Raw genomic sequence first — 21,041 nt, 5'->3', positions numbered from 1 at the left:
TCCCTGTATATTTATGATTATATATATATATATATATATATATATATATATATATATATATATATATATATATATATATATATATATATATATATGTATGTATGTATGTATGTATGTATGTATGTATGTATGTATGTATGTATAAATCAATAAAGCACAGATCAGTGACAGCAATTCACTATTTAGCAAAGATCTCTGAAAAAACAGAAACATTGCAACAGTGATGAGAAAATAAAACAGTCTGTTGTGATCTATGAAGCTAATGAGTCTTTTATCCCCCATTTATGAGACTTGGCTCACAACATCTCAGTTTTACAAATCCTTTCAAAGTTTTATCAATGTTTTCAGGTTTTTGAAATAAATTTTATGAGTAATAGATATTTATTTTTTGTTATTACTTAAACCCTTTACTGGAACCATGATACTAATTAATAATTTGCTATTGGTCAGTTATATGCTAATTGGTAAATGACTGATGTAGGATGCAGGTGAATTTGCTAACCAATAATTTGCTGTTGGTGAATGATTGACAGTGAATGTTTCCAGCACAGTTGCATCATTGTTCTACTTAGAAACTGTTGTATTAGAGAAAGTACACTAGAGTATGTGTATATGTTGTTGCTGACCACGTGAGATTCACCGATTGGTTCTCAAATGCACACACACACACACACACACACACACACAAATATATCATTTTGGAAATTGAAAGGTTCACAAATACCTACTAAAACAGAGAATCAATCACATAATCCAAACACTGCCAAGCTAATCCCAACACTTTTAATAAACAGCTATTGAGTTCTCCTTTACTTTGTTCACCATATATATGGGTTCGCAAACAGCTATGTTCACCACATATACGGGTTCACAAACAGCTATGTTCACCATATATACAGGTTCACAAACAGCTATGTTCACCATATACATGGGTTCGCAAACAGCTATGTTCACCACATATACGGGTTCACAAACAGCTATGTTCACCATATATGTGGGTTCACAAACAGCTATGTTCACCATATATATGGGTTCACAAACAGCTATGTTCACCATATATACAGGTTCACAAACAGCTATGTTCACCATATATGTGGGTTCACAAACAGCTATGTTCACCATATATGTGGGTTCACAAACAGCTATGTTCACCATATATACAGGTTCACAAACAGCTATGTTCACCATATATGTGGGTTCACAAACAGCTATGTTCACCATATATGTGGGTTCACAAACAGCTATGTTCACCATATATGTGGGTTCACAAACAGCTATGTTCACCATATATATGGGTCCACAAACAGCTATGTTCACCATATATACAGGTTCACAAACAGCTATGTTCACCATATATATGGGTTCACAAACAGCTATGTTCACCATTTATATGGGTTCACAAACAACTATTTCTCAATTGCTCACTAGTTTGAAGATTGCCACCCAGGATGAAACCACTGGTCACTGTAAGGCATCGAATACTCTAATTCTCACAATATATAATATTTTTTACTCTTAGAATTCATAATACAAAGCACTCTCTAAGTATTCCTTTATGCATCTGCGTGTGTGTGTGTGTGTGTGTGTGTGTGTCTTTGTATGTATAGTGAACAGTCCTGTCATAAACAACAGGCAACAGTCCTGCAATTCCTTGCTGAACAACCTGCACAGATGACTTGTACTTTTACAGTGATCAAATGTTTGCATTGTGCATTAGCTCACTCCCTCCATCAAATCGATTTTGCCTGTACAGGCGCAGTGTGCCACATGCCAGATGTCAAGATGATTTCAAATCAACGTGAAATGAAGTGTTTTGCTCAAGAAAACAACACACTGCTCAGTCCAGAAATGGAATCTATAATCTTGCAGTTGTGAGGGCAACAAGACAAACATTAGGCCACGTGCCTTCACATGTGTGTGTGTGTGTGTAGTCAGTAGTGTCTTTGTTTGTGAATCCAGATATGTGGTGAACAAAGTAAAGGAGAACTCAATACCCGGGTAGAGCAAATATTCGATGTGTTTGTTATCGTTCACCCTATAGGATTTTGTTTCATATTCTAAACGACAATCATCAGATGAGAATACAATGCCTGAACTGTTAACCTACATACATATATACAGACAGACAGACAAACAGATGTTTTAAACTTAAATAGAAATGTCTATATGTCTTATATGAATTGTTCTACTTAATAACAATCATTATTTTTTCTTTTTTGCATATCAATTAATGTCATCTTTATAGAAGACACATTTCACTGACCAGTTCTTTCTTATATATTTAGAAATAATGCTGAAAGCCCATAAAACAACATCACTTCATCTCGATGTAGTCTGGTCAGCCACGAACACACTTAACATGAGGGGGGGGGGGAGAAAATTTCTCTCAATTCTCTCCCTTTAGTGAAGAGAGCTGAACAGAGTTAATAGCGAGATGTAAGAGGCAAGGGAAACAATTCTGACATCTCGATTACATTTGAAATTATGTAAAAGACTACCCCAAGATCGTTATACCAAATCTAATCTTGATACTGTGCTGATATTAGTGTATTGGCCATAATATAGTCCTGGTATTGACAATAAAGAGATAACGGTGTTACATCATCAATGGCGTATGTGAGAAAAACTTCTGGACTACAGTCAACGTGATGGCCATCATCATCACAACAAACACCAGTAGCTGTTTCCATACCATCTTCATGAACAATCAAATTTTAGAAGTCAAGATGCCGATGTCCAGTGCTACCACATCCCATAATTCCAGGTCGGCTTTCTGATCGGCTGACTGTTTCAGAGAGATCTGGAGGCAAATGAAGTTTCTAAAAAATAAAAAAGATATTGTAATAGACAAATATGGTAAAAAGATTAACGTTTTGATATTTTGCTTAAGCATTGTGAGACTAATAACCTTATGTAGAACTCAATATACACATCCTTCAAGGCGGCGAGCTGGCAGAAACGTTAGCACGCCGGGCGAAATGCTAAGTGGTATTTCGTCTGCCGTTACGTTCTGAGTTCAAATTCCGCCGAGGTTGACTTTGCCTTTCATCCTTTCGGGGTCGATAAACTAAGTACCAGTTGCGCACTAGGGTTAATGTAATCGACTTAATCCCTTTGTCTGTCCCCTTTGTTTGTCCCCTTGTGGGCAATAAAGAAATAAGAAACGTTAGCACGCCGGGCAAAATGCTTAGCAGTATTTTGTCTGTCTTTATGTTCTGAGTTCAAATTTTGCCAAGGTCGACTTGCCTTTCATCCTTTCGGGGTCGATTCATTAAGTACCAGTTGCATACTGACGTCAATCTAATAAACTGGCCCCCTCCCTGAATATTTCGAGCCTTGTGCCTAGAGTAGAAAAGAATATACACATGCTTCAGAACGAAGCATTAGTCAAACATAGAGCAGTAATACGAAAATAAGATGACAAAGGAATACTTGATTATCTTCAGTTGTTTCTGCTAAAAGATGCAGTGGACTCGTAGATGAGTGTTTGAGTAACACTTTGTAGCCTCAGCAGAGCCTTGAATACGAAGTGCAGTTTATTTGGGAAAAGACAATTATGCATACATTTAAGATAAAGCTATAAGATGTTACTCAAGCACTCAACTAAGAGTCCACTGCATCTCATAGCAGAAACAGCTGTAAGCTAATGGAGTTCATAACATATTTGTTTATTCCTTTGTCATCTTATTTTCATAAAAAGATTATTATGAGAACAAGCTGGTCCGATGAATTCTCAAATAGGGAACACATATTCAGAGATGGGGGCAGGGTATTGTGGCTTATATGGAGCCCTAGTACTTCCTTGTTAGCACTGGTAGGATTTGAACTTAGAATGGAGAAAAATATAACAAAAGACAACTAAATATTTTGTCCATTGCAAGCAAACATTCGAGCAATGGTCATCCTGTACATGTTTTTTTCTTTTTAACACCGAGTATTTATGGTTCAAAAGCAGAAGAGTGTGACTTGAAATTTGGTTGCTAGTTTTAAACTTGAATATGTTAGAGTACATATATAAAGGGAAACCATAGTCTTGTTCTGCTGATACTATCTTAAGAATCATTTTGTAAATATTCTAGTTGAGAATCAGATGTATTTAGAATTGACAACATATAGGTCACACTTGAAGAATAGCTGCTCCATTGAGTTGCTGAGGTAATGGCAGAATTCTGGGTAAAGCACCTTATATAACCCCTCACAACTTTATTTTTTGAAAGTGAACTAAAAAATAAAAGCATCGGTCCAAGAATGCTATGCACTGGGATTGAACTCAGGAGTTCATGGCTGCAAAGCAAACTAGTTAACCACTTGGCCATGTCTACATCCATGATACCAAACACATTTCATGCGTCTGAATATATAACTGAGCTGGTCATGACTGCAACAAACATATTAGTTTTATTCAGACAAAAACTTTGATAACAAGTCAACTGGATCAGAACTGGCCAAGGGTTAAATAACACCAACAACAACAACACAGTTACACTACATTAAAGGCAAGCCAACAAGGGAGTTTCATTTGATGTGCTAGAAACAGGACACATTGACTAATGTCCTCATGGAAAAAAAAAGACTGGACTGACAGGGCAGGAATGTTCACAGTTAGGTGGATAAAGATTGGCCTGGGGTTAAATAATAACACCATATACAACAATCCATTTGATTCACACATACACACACACACTAATAACTACTCCTGTTACTAGACTAATGAGAACTTGCAGTCAGTAGGAACAACATTCAGTTTATATAACTGTTTCTAGTTGTTTACTTGTTTTGGTCATTAGACTGCGGCCATGCTGGGGCACCACCTTGTTGTTTTTAGCTGAAAGAATCAACCCCAGTACTTATTTTTAAAGCCTGGTGCTTATTCTATCTGCTAAGTCATGGGGACATAGACACACACACACACACAACAGGCTTCTTTCAGTTTCCACCTACTAAATCCACTCACAAGGCTTTGGCTGGCTTGAGGCTATAGTAGAAGACACTTGCCCAAGGTGCCATTCTGTGGGACTGAACCTGGAACCATGTGGTTGGGAAGCAAACTTCTTACCACACAGTCATGCACACACCTATACACACACACACACACACACACACACACACACATGAAGGGCTTCTTTCAGTTTCTTATTTCTTTACTGCCCACAAGGGGCTAAACATAGAGGGGACAAACAAGGACAGACAAAGGGATTAAGTCAATTATATCGACCCCAGTGCGTAACTGGTACTTTATTTATCGACCCCGAAAGGATGAAAGGCAAAGTCGACCTCGGCGGAATTTGAACTCAGAATGTAGCGGCAGACAAAATACCGCTAAGCATTTCGCCCGGCACGCTAACGTTTCTGACAGCTCGCCGCCTTTCAGTTTCTTTCTACCAAATCCACCCACAAGGATTTAGTCAGCCTGAGGCTATAGTAGAAAACACTTGCCCAGGGTGCCTCACAGTGGTACTGAACTTGGAACCATGTGGTTAGTAAGCAAGCTTCATACCACATAACCATACCTAAGCCTATAAGCTACATTATCACTGACTTGACATTAACCCTTTAGCATTGACACCAGCCATATCCAGCCCTGTTTTATGTTCAAACCAGCCAGATCCAGCCTCTTACACTTAAACTACAATGTCATTCTAAAGAAAATACTATCACATCATTAAAGTCTCAAAGCTACAATACTTGATTAATTCAAAACAATGTGCATAAATAAGCATTACATTTGGCAGAATAATTTGAATATCAATAGGTTAAGTATACACTGAAACTTGAGTAGAGATGTTGTGGTCCTAAGCATTCTTGCATGCTTGAGTAGAGATATCTTACTCAAGTGTGACATTAAGCAGGGCCGGTGTTATATATATCAAGTCAGCTCTAAATGAGCAGAACAATGATCAAAAGCAATCCAACCATGACCATAATATCTTTTTAAGCTCGTTTAGAGTTGCTTAATCCAATATGCCTTCCCTAATTTAAGATGGGTCTGAGACTGGAGTGAAGTTTGGCTGCTATTTCTTGCAAATCGATTAGCCACTTACAGCAGTGGTTTCCCAACCCTTTTTATTGTTATGACAACAATCCTCCATTCAATATATTCCAGCCACAGAAACCATACCAAAACAGACAGGAAGCCTGAACAAGCCCTTCAGCTAGTCAGCTACTGTCAAACTGTCCAACCCATGCCAGCATGGAAAATGGACATTAGATGATGATGATGATGATGATGATGATTCCAAGTGTGCCTACTTAATATTTTATATTTTTTGAAAGCGGTGAGCTGGCAGAATTGTTAGCATGCTGGGCGAAATACTTAATGACATTTTGTCTGTCTGTACAGTCTGAGTTCAAATTCCACTGAAGTTATACTTCTACAGGGTGTCCACAAAGTCTGGGTACATGAGGATGAACACATACTTTAAGAAATTATTATGTCTTATATTTAATTGTTTATGTTATGATTTCATTTACTCCATGTAGACAGACTTTGTGGACACCCTGTACAATACACAAAATATTTTAACAATTTTTTTAATACAATTCCTCATAATATTTAATTGTGGATTCAAAGTTAGGCACAAGGCCAGCAATTTCAGAGTTGGGGGTGAGTTGATTACATTGGCCACATTGATCAACTGGTACTTATTTTATCAACCAAGAAAGGATGAAAGGCAAAGTCAACTTCAGTGGAATTTGAACTCAGAACGTAATGATAGACGAAATGCCACTAAGCATTTTGCTAAACAATATGAAGATCCATTTGAATAAAATTGGAATAAAATTGTTCCGTAGATAAAAAATGGTTGAGAAACACCAATTCTGATGCTCCCTTGGCTCATCCTAACCAAGATAGTGTAACAAGCTTGTAACAACTTCAAGTTACAATGTGATGAAACAATGTTGCTTGACAAGGTTGTGTAATGAGGTAATGTAACAATGAAGTGTAACAAGGTAGTATTGCAATGGGATGTAACAAGGTAGTATTGCAATGGGATGTAACAATGTAACTTACCAAGGTGTTGTAACAAGGGAGTGTGAGAATATTAGGTAACTGTATAGTGTTACAATGTAGTGTTACACGATAGTGTGACAAAATACCTGCAGTGTAATAAAGTAATGTGACAGACTAGTAGAACAAGGCCGCAAGTCTCTTACCTCAATTACAAACTTCTTACGTCTCAGTTTAAAAGCCCAGTCTGTTGTGTCTGGCATTTGGCATCTGATTGCATTTAATTTTGGTAATTGCTTAACATGGAACAAACCTGCAGGAAGACATGGAGAAAAAGCATTAGGAGACAGCAATATATACGATTGTAGTATTTCATTATTGACTCCGAGAAGGATAACGGGTGCCAGCATCAGAAGAGCATCACACAAAATGTCCTTTCTTTTATTCTTTTATTTGTTTCAGTCATTTGATTGTGGCCATGCTGGAGCACCGCCTTTAGTCGAGCAAATCAATCCCAGGACTTATTCTTTGTAAGCCTAGTGCTTATTCTATCGGTCTCTTTTGCTGAACTGCTAAGTGATGGGGACGTAAACACACCTGCATCGGTTGTCAAGCGATGTTGGGGGGACAAACACAGACACACAAACATATACATACAAACATATATATATATATACAATGGGCTTCTTTCAGTTCCCGTCTACCAAATCCACTCACAAGGCTTTGGTCGGCCCGAGGCTATAGTAGAAGACACTTGCCCAAGGTGCCACGCAGTGGGACTGAACCCGGAACCATGTGGTTGGTAAGCAAGCTACTTACCACACAGCCACTTCTGCGCCTTGCAATATTTAGGGAAGTAGATGGGAGAAGTAAGCTGTTTACAGCTCTTTGCATTCTGATTTTAAAACACTCTGCCACCATTAACTTCACCTTTTATACTCTAGGGTTTATTATACATCAAGTCAAAAACGTAGGTTTATTAAATTAACTGTATCCGCCACAATATTCATGGTATTGTGTATGTGTTAGAGATCTTTGTTATAATATATGAGTTCAAATCCTGCTTGTGTAAATTATTCATTTTTATCTTCCAGGATTGATAGAATTAAGTACCAAAATATTGATTTCAAATTTTAGCACAACACCAGCAATTTCAGGGGAGCAGGGTAAGTCAATTACATTGACCCTAGTGTTCAACTGGTATTTATTTTATCAACCGTGAAAAGATGAAAAGCAAAGTCAACCTTGGTGAAATTTGAACTCAGAACAAAAATGGATGAAATGCTGCTAAGCATTTCATCTGGCACGCTGATGATTCTGCCAGCTCATCGCCCCAATTAACTACCAAAATACTGATTTCAAATTTTGGCACAAGGCCAGCAATTCCAGGGGAAAAGGGTATCTCAATTACATTGACCACAGTACTCAACTGGTGCTCATTTTATTGACCCCGAAAGGATGAAAGGCGAAATTTGAACTCAGACGGACAAAATGCCACTAAGCATTTTGCCTGGCATGCTAATTATTCTGCCAGCTCACTGCCTTATTAATTACCAAAATATTAAAAAAGTTTAATCTACACAACTACACTTCTATCCAAAAATTACTGACTTTTGAATTAGAATTATGTTTACTACAGTTTACCTAGGAATACCTTAACTAAAGTGTTTTATTTTTAAACAATACCTGTAGTCATGGTTATGTGGTTTAGACATTTGCATTGAAATCATGTGATTCAGGGTTTGCTTCCACCATATGGATAGTGTTGACAAATGCTTCGTTAGTGAAATTGGGAGATAAAAACTAAAAGAATCCTGTGTGTGAGTTTGTATGCATGTGTGTGTGCATGCGTCTGTTTGCATGCGTGTGTATTTGCATGTGTGTGTGTGTTTGCATGTGTCACATATACGCATGCATGTGTGTGCACATGTGCATGCTGATATTAGCATCTTAATTACAAACAAAAGTCATTATCATACAACTAGTCTTATTTTACACAATTATCTTCAAAAGCATGTTCAGCTACTGAGCTGTTTGTTACTCAAAAGGTACTTGAGGAAATAGTACTTGACTTGGAAAGAGGTTGAAGGTTGGTGACAGGAAGAGCATCCGGCCAGGCAAAAAATCTACCACAACAAAGTTTCATGCAAGCATGGAAAAGTGGAAGGTAAAACCATTGTCATCGTCATCATCATCAACAGCATTTAAAGTGTGTTTTCCATACTGGCTTGACAGGAACTGGCAAGGCCAAGGGCCACACCAGGTTCCATGTTCTGTTTTGGCATGGTTTCTACAGCTGGATGCCTTTCCTGATGCCAAACACTTTACAGAGTGTACTGGGTGCTCTTTACATGGCACCACCATTGGTGCTTTATACATGGCACTAAATAATAGTGAATGTGTTGTTTAACTAGACGGTTACTTGGGCAGCTTGGTCTAATGACCGCATGAAATTTCTCTTGATGTAAGTGTGTGTATGTGTGTGTGGATGAGAGGTGAAGATGATATTCTTCGGATACAAACCATGATATTCTTTATACAAAGGGTTCTCGCTGCGGCTGGAACCAGCAAAACTCTCCAAATGCACAACAGTATCACAGAGTCGTTCAATTTTGTGGATAAAATTAGCATCCTGTAGAAAATGAAGTTTTTGCTTGATTAACATTTTAGAATTATAATAACATCAGGTGAAACATGCTGATGTATCTAAACAGAATGGAGTATCTTACCTAAGGTTTAACACTTCAGTTGTCACCATGATAATGGTGTTAGATATATTGACGTAGAGTAGAGTAGTGTGCCTTGTCTAAGGTTAAATGTATTCATTATCATAATACTGATGGTATTAGATATGTTGATACATTTATACAGAGTGGTGTGTCTTGCTTAAGATTGGATAATTATCATAATACAGTGGGCATTAGATATGTTGATGAATTTATATAGAGAGGTGGTGAGAGGTGTCTAAAGTAAATTAATGTGTCCTGTAACCTCTGTGATGAGTGAAGTTAGAAAGAGGTTTTAACTTAACTCTACAATCAATGAATGTAGAATCTGTCCTTAATTTCCTTAATTCATTTCCATGGTATGGGAAGCAGAAAGTAATCACTCATAACATTGTGTAACACAATTTTTGTCCTTGGATAGCAACTATTATTTCCTATTTCCTTACCCCTAGAAAGTGTGAAAAATGGCCAATATTTCCTTAAAACTTTGCTTTGCTTACATTTATTCAAACCCCAAAGAATCCCTCTCAGCACATGGCTACGATGCTCCCCCACTACTCCTGCTCATGATCAGAGATGCACATGTTGTCAGCCACTAAGGGACAGACTCAAGTGGTTAAGGTCAAGTAACTGACAAGCAAATCTGTGGTATTGAGCAGAATATTTGTTATAACAATATTCCTGCTTCAGCAACTCGGCACTGAATCTGTCTGAAATGTAATGGAAAATAGGCCAGTTTCAAAACATTGATGTTCAGGTGAGAAAAGCAAGGTTTGAAGGGAATAATAGTCATTTCCTTTGATTTCTGTTTAGAAGCAAATATGAAATAACACTTACTGACCAAAGACAAGAAAAAAAAATTTGATTTTGTTAGACAGTGTAATGGATGAGTGAGAGGAGAAACTGGTTACAAAATGTCCTTAACTTACCTCCATTATGAGTGAAGGTACAGTTACCATACACACAGCAAAGGATGATCTTAAAATGGCCCTTAAAGCAAGTAGGAAGCGCAGAAGGTCAGTGTCAACTACAGATAGTAAACCATCTGATTCACTTGTCTTTAAATTGCCCCAGAGTGGAGAACCCAAAGATGGGATTGCTGGAAAAAGATTAAAACAGAAAAATTCATCACAACAACATAAAAATTGGAATTTATATTCGTTACCATTGTTGGCAGTGGTGTTGGTGTTTAATCTCAGATCAACACAGAGAGGAGACCTATGATCAAAGATGTTCCAAGCATGACCACCTGGTTTTCTAGAACCATCTGGGATTATGCTAACCAATCTTTTTTTTTTTTTTTCACTTGTTTTAGTCATTAGACTGCAACCATGCTGGGGCACCTCATGGCTGCAGTCTAATGAAGAATTTTTAGAAGAATGTATCGACACCAGTACTTATTTGTTTTTTTAAAGCCTGGTACTTATTCTATTGGTCTCTTTTACCAAACTGCTAAGTTACAGGGATGTAAACACATCAGCACTGGTTGTCAAGTGGTGGTGATGATGGGGAAACAAACACAGACATAAACACAAACACACACACACAGAACAGGCTTCTTTCAGTTTCCGTCTACCAAATCCACTCACAGGGTTTTGGTTGACCCAAAGCTACAGCAGAAGACACTTGCCCAAAGTGTCACACAGTAGAACTGAACCCTAAACCATGTAGTTGAGAAGCAAGCTTCTTACCACAAAGCTACTCATCTGTAGAAACGAGTTGCAACATTACTGATGCCAAACTGTATCAATCTTTGCCTTTCCCTTGGATAACATTGGTGGCATGGAGATGGGAGACTGGTATGCATGGGTGACATCTGGTCTTCAACAAACAAACTTGCCTGGACTTGTGCCGTGGAGGGTACATTTCTAGATGCAATCCCATGGTCATTCATGACCGAAGGGGGTCTTTACCTTCTACTTTTGGCTCAGTAATCTGAATGTTAGAGGATTAAGCCAGTTTCCATGACATAAAAGTGACTGAGATGACAATACTTTCTCCTGAATGGGATGTCGGTCTGTCGCAGGATTAACTTCCCAACTGTTGCTGGAATGTATTTACAACTGAATGAGCTGGATCGATGTGAAATGAAGTATTTTGATGAAAAAAGTATTGCCTGGCCTCGGAACTGCAACCACAATCGTAAGAATGCATGCAACAGCCTGACCACTGTACCAAGTGCCTATGTAGTCTTGACCTGCAATAAATAATAGCAAAATCTCACTCAGACTTCTTTACCACCTTAAAGAGTGCAATGGCGTGATATGTCTAAAGAACTGATGGGATGGCCATGGCTGAAACGTCTTCAATAAGGTCTTCTTGGTCAGTGAAAACCTAGGTTTAAACAACATGGTAGAGGAGATAGGGTCAGTTAAATTTAGAGTAACTTATGTAACATAAATGAATAAAAAAGTGTGGGTGTGTGGTGAGAAGCTCGCTTCCCAACCACATGGTTCTGAGTTCAGTCCCATTGTATGGAAGCTTAGGCAAGGGTCTTCTGCCATAGCCTTGGGCTGACCAAAGCCTTATGAGTAGATTTGGTAGATGGAAACTGAAAGAAGCCCATTGCATATATATATGTGTGAAGGCGTGTGGCCTAGTGGTTAGGTTGTTGCATTCACAATCTAGCAATCATGGATTCAATTTCCAGACTGGGCGTTGCGTTGTGTCCTTAAGCAAAGCACTTCATTTCATGTTGTTCCAGCCTTCCTTTGATCAGGGGATGGGGGAGTGTTGGCCTGCTCACCTAGCCAGGGGGGTGGCATCATTTGATGGCTAAAAAACAATGCAAAGCACACTGTGACCAGCAATGTGTAACAACATCTGATAGTCTGAATGGTCATGTGATCAAATGATATAAATATGTGTGTGTGTGTTTACATATCTGTAACTTAGCAGTTCAGCAAAAGAGCCCAACAGAATAAGTACCAGGCTTAAGAAAAAAGTACTCTGGTTGATTCATTTGACCAAGAATTCTTCAAGGTAGAGCCCCAGCATGGCCACAGTTTAATGACTGAAACAAGTAAAAAATAAAAGAATCTTCTTCAATTTGAAAGTATATTTAAAAAAGCCAGCTCTTGCCTCGGGTTTTGGGGTGTTTAAGTGCAATGAGAGATGAACCTCAACCTGGATAGGTCACTAGTCTATTATAAATAAAATCCTATACTGATCTAGTTGTAGATATTCCTTCTAACAGCTAAGTAGCTTGAGACAATGTATTCTACCACTGAGATAATAGCTCTCCTCCAGGATAGGAGCCCAGAATTACACAGTTAACGTTCCCTCATGTTTTAGAAGGATGTGTTATTCCTCTTAACATTCAGATAAATTGTGGTAATATATAAGTAATACAACTTGCAACAAGCTAGAACTCTGGAGTCACGAACGAGATCGTCCATGGAAACCCAAGTATACGTCTATATGTCGGAGTTATCTCCCTTGAAATCACCTAAATTATGAGCCAGAGGCGTCCTCTGATAGATTGTTCACTTTGCTGCAAATTGTTGTCAAATTAACCTATAAACTACACTCTATCATCTTAGAAATAGGAGACATGCCACCAAAATAACTTAATACAAGGTTTATTACACACTCGAACTCGCAGAGCAGAGAGCTAGAACAATTGCCACAAGATGCTTAAATGACATCCACTTTTCGGCCTTGCTTATTCTTAGTGAATAAACAACAGCAACAAGAATTCTAACTACACATCATCTTGAGAAATTTGATATTTTGCTATTATCATAATCATTATCGTCATCATTTAACGTCCGCTCTCCTCATGCTGGTATGGGTTGGAACAGTCTGCTCTTGAAATTAACGAGTAAGTGGCTGAGCACTCCACAGACATGAATACCCTTAGCATAGTTCTCAGGGAGATCCAGCATGACTTAGAGTGAGACAAAGCCGGCCCTTTGAAATACAGATACTACTCATTTTTGCCAATTGAGTGGACTGCAGCAACATGAAATGAACATCACCAGGAATTGATCTCACGACTTCACAATCATGAGCCGAATACCCTAACCATTAAGCCACGTGCCTTCACATTTATTTTAGACTACATTAGAGCAATATGATGGAGTGGAATAGCATAATGTTGCTGATGTTTAACCCCAGGTCAGCTCTGATCTATCAGACCAGTAATCAAAGATGTTATAGTCAAGAATATCCTGCATTGTATTCAGACACATGTACCTAGGATGACACTAATCAAAGTACAGTATAGTTAGTTAGCATTGGTGGTTAGAGTTGTTGTATAGCTCACAGTAAGTCTCCTTATTCCTTATGATCAAAGACATTCCAGCTGTGGCCATTCAGTCTTTTATTCAGACATAGTGTATCTAAGAATATATTATATTTAATGTGTCCCCCCTAAACAATAAAGAGGGACACGTTGTTTAGTCCAGGTCGGACCCGATCCAACAGATCTTCCTGCTATGAACATACAGTCATAGACCTTACAGTCTATTTAGCACTACATTATCTAATGTGTCCTTTTCCCCTGGTTGTTGCTAATGCAAACAAAACAGAATACATAGGCTTAAATCTAAATGGAATGATCAAAACAATGCCTGGCACACTTCTCCAATGTGTAGAAGAATTTATGGATCTTCTCTGTTTGGCTGCCACTTTTCAATTTTTTTCAATTTTTGTTCCAGTTGATCTCATATTTAGCGTGATGATGTAGTTTGGCATGGTAATCATTGACATGAAATTCATTTTCACCATAAATCAATTCACAAAGAGTTAATAGCTTTTAAAATTTGCAAATTTTGGGTAATTTTAGCCAATCGAAAGCTGCAAACATATAAGTGCCTGTTTCCTTAGTAATAAGCCAAGCTGTTACCAAGCTGCTTACCTACGTGGTCATTTTTCACTTATCAAATGCTTAAAACACAAGGTATGAAGTGGTTATTTATTTACAGTTGGCAATATGTGCAGTGAAGCACAAAATTGTAGCTTCTAAATCATGTTTTCTGACTGGGTAAAAATTATCAAACTTTAAACCTGTGTAACTTTTTTTAAAAATTTGGGGGGGGGGGGGGGTGAATTATCTCCTGAGATTCAGCATGAAAAATTACATCAATACACCAAATTTTTTAATTTTCACTAAAGTTAAAAATTTCCACAGGTGTGGCCAAACAGAAAAAATCCAAATTTACTTATTTGGGTATTAAAATCTCTAGTTGCAAAAGCAATGTAAACACACACATTGGTAAGGCGTAGGGTAGCGTCAACAAGCTATCACTGTTGTGGAAATCTAGACTATCAGACAACATGGAAAGGAGCTTCTTTCAAGCAAACTGCTACTTCTGTTCTATTACAAGGATGCTCAGCGTGGACCCTTACCTCAAAACTGGAAAGAAGACTGGATGAAGCTTAAGCCTGCATGCTAAGACTGGCTTTTGAATGTCACTTGGAGAGATTGTTTGACCAATGAGCGATTGTAGGAAACCTTTGTCCAGTATCAGACATCATCAAGGTGTGTAGAGTCAGATTCACAGGGCATTGCTGTAAAGCTAAAGACAAAGTTGTTGGTGAAGTTCTTTTGCGGGAGCCTACACAAGGAAGAGCCAGGGGGGGATGACAAACCAAGACCTATGCCAAGCAGATTTTTGGTGACGTAAACTGCAATCCCACTGACCAGCTGAATATGATGAACAACAGAATTGGATGGTGACAGAGAGACACAAGAATCTGTACAAGAGGTGCAACAGGATGATAATGATGATGATGAGGAGGAGGATGCTTATCCCCACATCAGCCCTGACCCCAGCAGACCTATGAAAGGATATCTTTTATAATCACATAATGAGAGAGGATACCTGGCCATAGTCACCTAATGATACTCCGTTATAGTCATGGAAGGTGAGGAGATACCCTGTTATAGTCACACAACGAGAGAATAACCTCTTAGAGTCACAGAATGAGGGAAGATAGTCACCTATTCTTAGGACATTGTGTTTCTCAGGCTGGTCCTGAGTACCAAACTGACCATCTTGGATATGTTGTTGAATATTCAAAAGAAGACACTGTAGACAGGCTGACACCTCAAGGTTTTTAGGTTCAATACCTGGTGGTTCCACACTGAAAAATATCAGAAAATAAATGAGTCAAATTAGAAGTAAATGGTAGAAGGAAACTGCTTTAATTAAATTGTAATTAAGCAATTACCAATGTGTTAATGAGAAACCAGACTAGATAATTTACTATATTGAAAATTACCCCAAGGTCAGTTCTGAACAAGCATATCTATGTCTAAATAAAAGATAGGTAAAAGGACACATTAAATAAAGTAGTCCTAGATATAAAATGAAACACTGAATAAAGTAGTCCTAGATACACTGTTTGAATAAAAGACAAGCAAAAAAAAAACACATTAAATAGTATAGTTCTAGATACACAGTGAGTAAATAAAGTAGATAATGTAATTCTAGATTCACTAAAGGCAGCTGTTACTTGTAAGTGAGGAGGACTTAGTGACAAGTACCATGCTTCTTCTAATTGTTTTAGGTGCCTGTGTAGTTTCATGCAGACACAGGTGCCCTCTTGGCACAACTTGCCCATGACCCAGTGGAATATCCAGGGTGTGACAGGTTTGGAGGGGAAGAGGGCCGCAACAGTACTTGGAAGTTGAGCAGGGTGGAACAACATGAAATAAAGTGCCTTGCTCAAGGACCCAACATAGAGCCTAGTCCAAAAATTAAATCTATGATTTTGTAACAATGAGTGAAATACCCTAGCCATTAGGTAGCTTCACTTGGTGCTTAGATACAATATGTCTGAACAAAAGACAGGATGTTAGATAATGTGTTTGGACAGGATACAGGTCACATTATATTATGTAGCCCTAAATACAGTGTCAGAAAAAAAGATGAGCTGGCCATGTCAGGAACTCATTTGATGATCGGTCTGCCAGATCAACACTGACCTGTGGTTAAATACCAACAATAAGCATGTCTTGTATTGAAAGATAAGGAAGTAATTTTATTCTCAAACACAGGATAATGCTAATAATATAACATCGACAGGATAAACTACCCATATTTTGCAGAAAAATGTGTCGGCGGCCAGCCATGGGACATTTTCCTGCAAAATATGGACAGTTTATCCTGTTCATGCTATTTTATTAGCATTATCCTGCATTTGAGAATAAAATTATTTTTTTATCTTTCAATACATCTCAACGCTTCTAAAGCAAACTTTGTTTACTTTCATCGTAATTTGAATTGAATGTCTTGTATTATTTTTTCTCTTTTATTCTAACTGGTTTATGCTGAGAGAACATGACATTACCATCCAGAGAATATACAGTCAATTACACCAGTCCCAGTACTTTATATAAATGAGCATGAAAGTGCCAAAGACAAAATCAGCTTGGATGAGATTTGTACTCAAGAACATAAAAGAACACAACTAAATACCATGTGGTATTTTGGTAGACACCCTGCTGAATCTTTCAATCCATACATATTAACATTATGGGTACACTAACAGCCTTAACAAACTTCCAACTGCAAAATATCACAGATAAACACAACCTCCGCCAAGGTTGTTGATATCATAAATTTACAGAGCCAACAAACCCACACAAATGAAGCAGTAGAATAGAAGGCAAATAATGAATATTGTTGTTACTGTAAATTTATAGATCCAGTCTACCCACACACATACCTAACATGAAACAGTGAAACAGAGGGCGAAATAATGAATACAACTTATCATAAATCACTCTTCCCCACACATACAACATGGAAGAACAGAGAAAATAGTGAATAGTTTTGTTGTTACTGTAAATGTTGCTGAGAGAGTTGTTGTGAAGTGATGAGTGTTACATCAGCACTGGACACCAAGTCTTCATCCATATATTGGCTAAGGTCATAGTAATGACCAAACTTGACCGTTGTGGGATTGGACTGGAAGAAGAAACAAGAAAAATACAAAACAGATGTAAAATACAACATAATGATCATCATCATCAGCATCAACACCCTCACCACCATCATCATCATCATCATCATCATTACCACCATCACTACTGACACCAGTGGGACTGAACCCGGAACCATGTGGTTGGTAAGCAAGCTACTTACCAGACAGCCACTCCTACGCCTAGTATATATATATATACATACTCTTTTACTTGTTTCAGTCATTTGACTGCGGCCCTGCTGGAACACTGCCTTTAGTCGAGCAAATCGACTCCAGGACTTACTCTTTGTAAGCATAGTACTTATTCTATCGGTCTCTTTTGCCAAACCGCTATGTTACGGGGACGCAAACACAGCACCATCGGTTGCCAAGCGATGTTGGGGATACAAACATAGACACACAAAAATATACATATATATATATATATATATATATACATATATATATATATATATATATATATATATATATATATATATATATATATATATATATATATATATACGACAGTCTACTTTCAGTTTCCGGCCACCAAATCCACTCACAAGGCTTTGGTCGGTCCAAGGCTATAGTATAAGGTACCACGCAGTGGGACTGAACCCAGAACCATGTGGTTAGTAAGCAAGCTACTTACCACACAGCCACTCCTGAGACGACAAGCGAAAGAAAACGGCACTCAACACATACATATCATCATCATCATAATCAAATGTCCATGTTTCACGCGGGCATGGGTCGGATGGTTTGACCAGATCTGAAATGCGTTTCAAGGAATGCACTGAGCTTCAGTGTCTGCTTTAGAATGGTGTTTATGGATTGAACTCACGACCTCATAATTGTAAGCCCAACACTCTAACCACAGAGTCATGCACATTCAATAATTAGTTTACTTTGCTACGAAATATTTAGATGACATATCTTGCTTTCCCATTAGTTTAACTTTTGCCTTTCCACCCACACTCTCCATTTTTTTTCTTTCCTTCTCACTCTAAACATTTTCATCTAAATGTTTTTCACTGAAACTAACTTAACTGCGTTTTATTACAATACTTTTTTATTGTTTGTATAAATTTTTACTGAACACATTTTTTATAAACACTTATTTTCTTTTTATATCCTAGTTGTACGTTATATTTATAACAGCAATGTTGATTTGATTTTCATCATCATCATCATTTCACATCCGGTTTTTTTTTCCATGTTTGAGTGGGTTTGACAGAATTTATTGAGACAGATTTTCTATGGCTAGACACCCTTCCTGTCACCAACCCTCATCTGTTTCCAAGCAACATAATATTTTCTCTATGGCCAGACATGATTTTTCAGAATAATGGAAATGAATGACATTCATTCACTTTAAGGCAAGACAAGAAGACACAAACATGCACACCTTTCTGGCACTTGTGCCCACGGCATGTGTAAGGACTTTCGAGCGAGATCATTGCCAGTGCCCCTGGACTGGCTCTTCTGCGGGTGGCACATAAAATACACCATTTTGAGCGTGGCCGTTGCCAGTACCGCCTGACTGGCCCTTGTGCCGGTGGCATGTAAAAGCACCCACTACACTCTCTGAGTGGTTGGCGTTAGGAAGGGCATCCAGCTGTAGAAACTCTGCCAAATCAGATTGGAGCCTGGTGTAGCCATCTGGTTTCACCAGTCCTCAGTCAAATCGTCCAACCCATGCTAGCATGGAAAGCGGACGTTAAACAATATATATATATATATATATATATATATAGAGAGAGAGAGAGAGAGAGAGAGATTCAGGTGAATATGGTACTTATGTTTAGGCACCAGAATTTAGTACGGAATTATCCATACAATTTCAAAGTAAGGTGATTAAAATCAAAATAAGCAACAAGGATACCCAGAGGTAGTACAGTACGATCGTTTCATGCAACTCCATTTAATTGAACAATGTAATCATTACATCAATTTAAAAATGCAGAGCAATCCTCAGCTGCACAAAGACATCACCTGATCCAATAATTTGATACCCCTGTAATTATTCCCATCTAATGCATCACATTTCCCTTTGTAGCATTTGACTATAGTGCTGCTACACCAGTCATTGGGTATGACTGTTTCATGTATCACCTGGTTGACTATACAGGTGACTAGACTATAGCCTACACCACCAGATCTTTTAACCATCTCTGCAGTGATTCCTGATGGGCCAGGGGTTTGCCCTGTCTTCATACCCTTAATTGCTTTATCTACCAAGCTACTGTCAATTCAGATAGCTGGTCCCTCTGTTGGATTGACACTTGGCAGACTCTCTTTCTCCCATTCATTCTCCTCATTTAGCAGCCTTTCATAGTAGTGTCTCCAAGTCTTTCTCTCTTTGCAGCATCACTAAATGCAAGTGAGCCATGATCCATGCTGACACATTTCTCTCCTACGACATCATGATTCTCTCTCGCACACTGTTTTGCAATACAAAACACTTCAAGCTTCGGTCCTTATAATGCAGAACATTGGAAAATTTTTTCTTATCTGCTTCCCCTCTGGCTAAGTAAACCTGTCTCCTAGCTTCCCTTATGGCAATCTGATACAGTTATACTTATATATATATATATATATATATATATATATACAGAGAGAGAGAGAGAGAGAGAGAGAGATACGTACATATATAGATACATACATATATATAGTCAATTCAAGGATGTTAGATCCACATTAGGGATTATATAATCCCAAAAATTCCACAGGTTAATCACTATCATATAACGAGAACATTTCGATGATATTTTAGGGATTTTTGTAGTAATACATATTATTAATATTGAAAGAAAGAAAATGGAGAAAGATAGATGTATAAATAATTTATTTGTATGATATAAAAATGTTGAAATTTTTTATAATAACATTACAAATAAATCATAAATTCTAAAGCTTGAAAAGTAAAGGCAGATGTGAAAAACCTACATATATGTTTTGGTTCATGCTCCTAATTGAACGAAGCATTTGGTTATATGCTAAGAATAGGTATAATTTTTAACTATATGGGGTAGAAACTCGTCAGGGTTTTTATGAGTTTATAGAACAAAAGATAACATATTTCTTGAAAAGGATGCATTTATAAGAAGAACGACCATCTTTGGTTTCAAGACAAAGGGTGTTCTTCCCTCAGGATAATGCTCAGCCACATACAGTGAGGATGACATTCCAAAGGCTGGAGCAGTTTGAATGGGAAACAATGCCCGACCCACCATCTATGCTGGTCATTGCCCCATCTGATTAACATATATTCCACAGTCTTGAAAATCATTTGGGTGTGAAAAATATGAATGTTGTAGACAAGGCCAGAACAGTACTGGAAGAGTATTTTTCATCACGGACAAGTGAATTTTGGAAGAAAGGCCTTGAATTTTGGAAGAAAGGCCTTGAATTTTGGAAGAAGGGCCTTCCATCTACCAGATAGATGG

The 21,041-nt window shown here is 37.9% G+C and overlaps 1 protein-coding gene across 2 annotated transcripts in view; it reads right to left on the bottom strand.

Moving 5' to 3' along the window:
• Positions 1-380: 380 nt before the first annotated feature.
• The window catches only part of LOC106869517 (elongator complex protein 4), a 121,160-nt gene continuing 100,499 nt past the window's right edge, over positions 381-21,041 (bottom strand). The window contains exons 5-10 of one of the 2 annotated variants that reach the window (XM_089341088.1): positions 17,470-17,594; positions 15,623-15,765; positions 10,605-10,774; positions 9,473-9,581; positions 7,156-7,262; positions 381-2,819 (exon numbers count right to left, since the gene is read on the bottom strand). In XM_089341088.1, coding sequence (XP_089197214.1) covers positions 2,715-2,819; positions 7,156-7,262; positions 9,473-9,581; positions 10,605-10,774; positions 15,623-15,765; positions 17,470-17,594 — 759 coding nt within the window. In that variant the 3' untranslated portion in view covers positions 381-2,714. The remainder of the gene's footprint in view (positions 2,820-7,155; positions 7,263-9,472; positions 9,582-10,604; positions 10,775-15,622; positions 15,766-17,469; positions 17,595-21,041) is intronic. The other variant, XM_089341089.1, reaches the window with a different exon arrangement.

Source organism: Octopus bimaculoides, chromosome 24, assembly GCF_046866305.1.
Source record: "Octopus bimaculoides isolate indiv1 chromosome 24, ASM4686630v1, whole genome shotgun sequence".
Classification (NCBI taxonomy): domain Eukaryota; kingdom Metazoa; phylum Mollusca; class Cephalopoda; order Octopoda; family Octopodidae; genus Octopus; species Octopus bimaculoides.
This window is presented reverse-complemented; position numbering and strand designations above follow the sequence as displayed.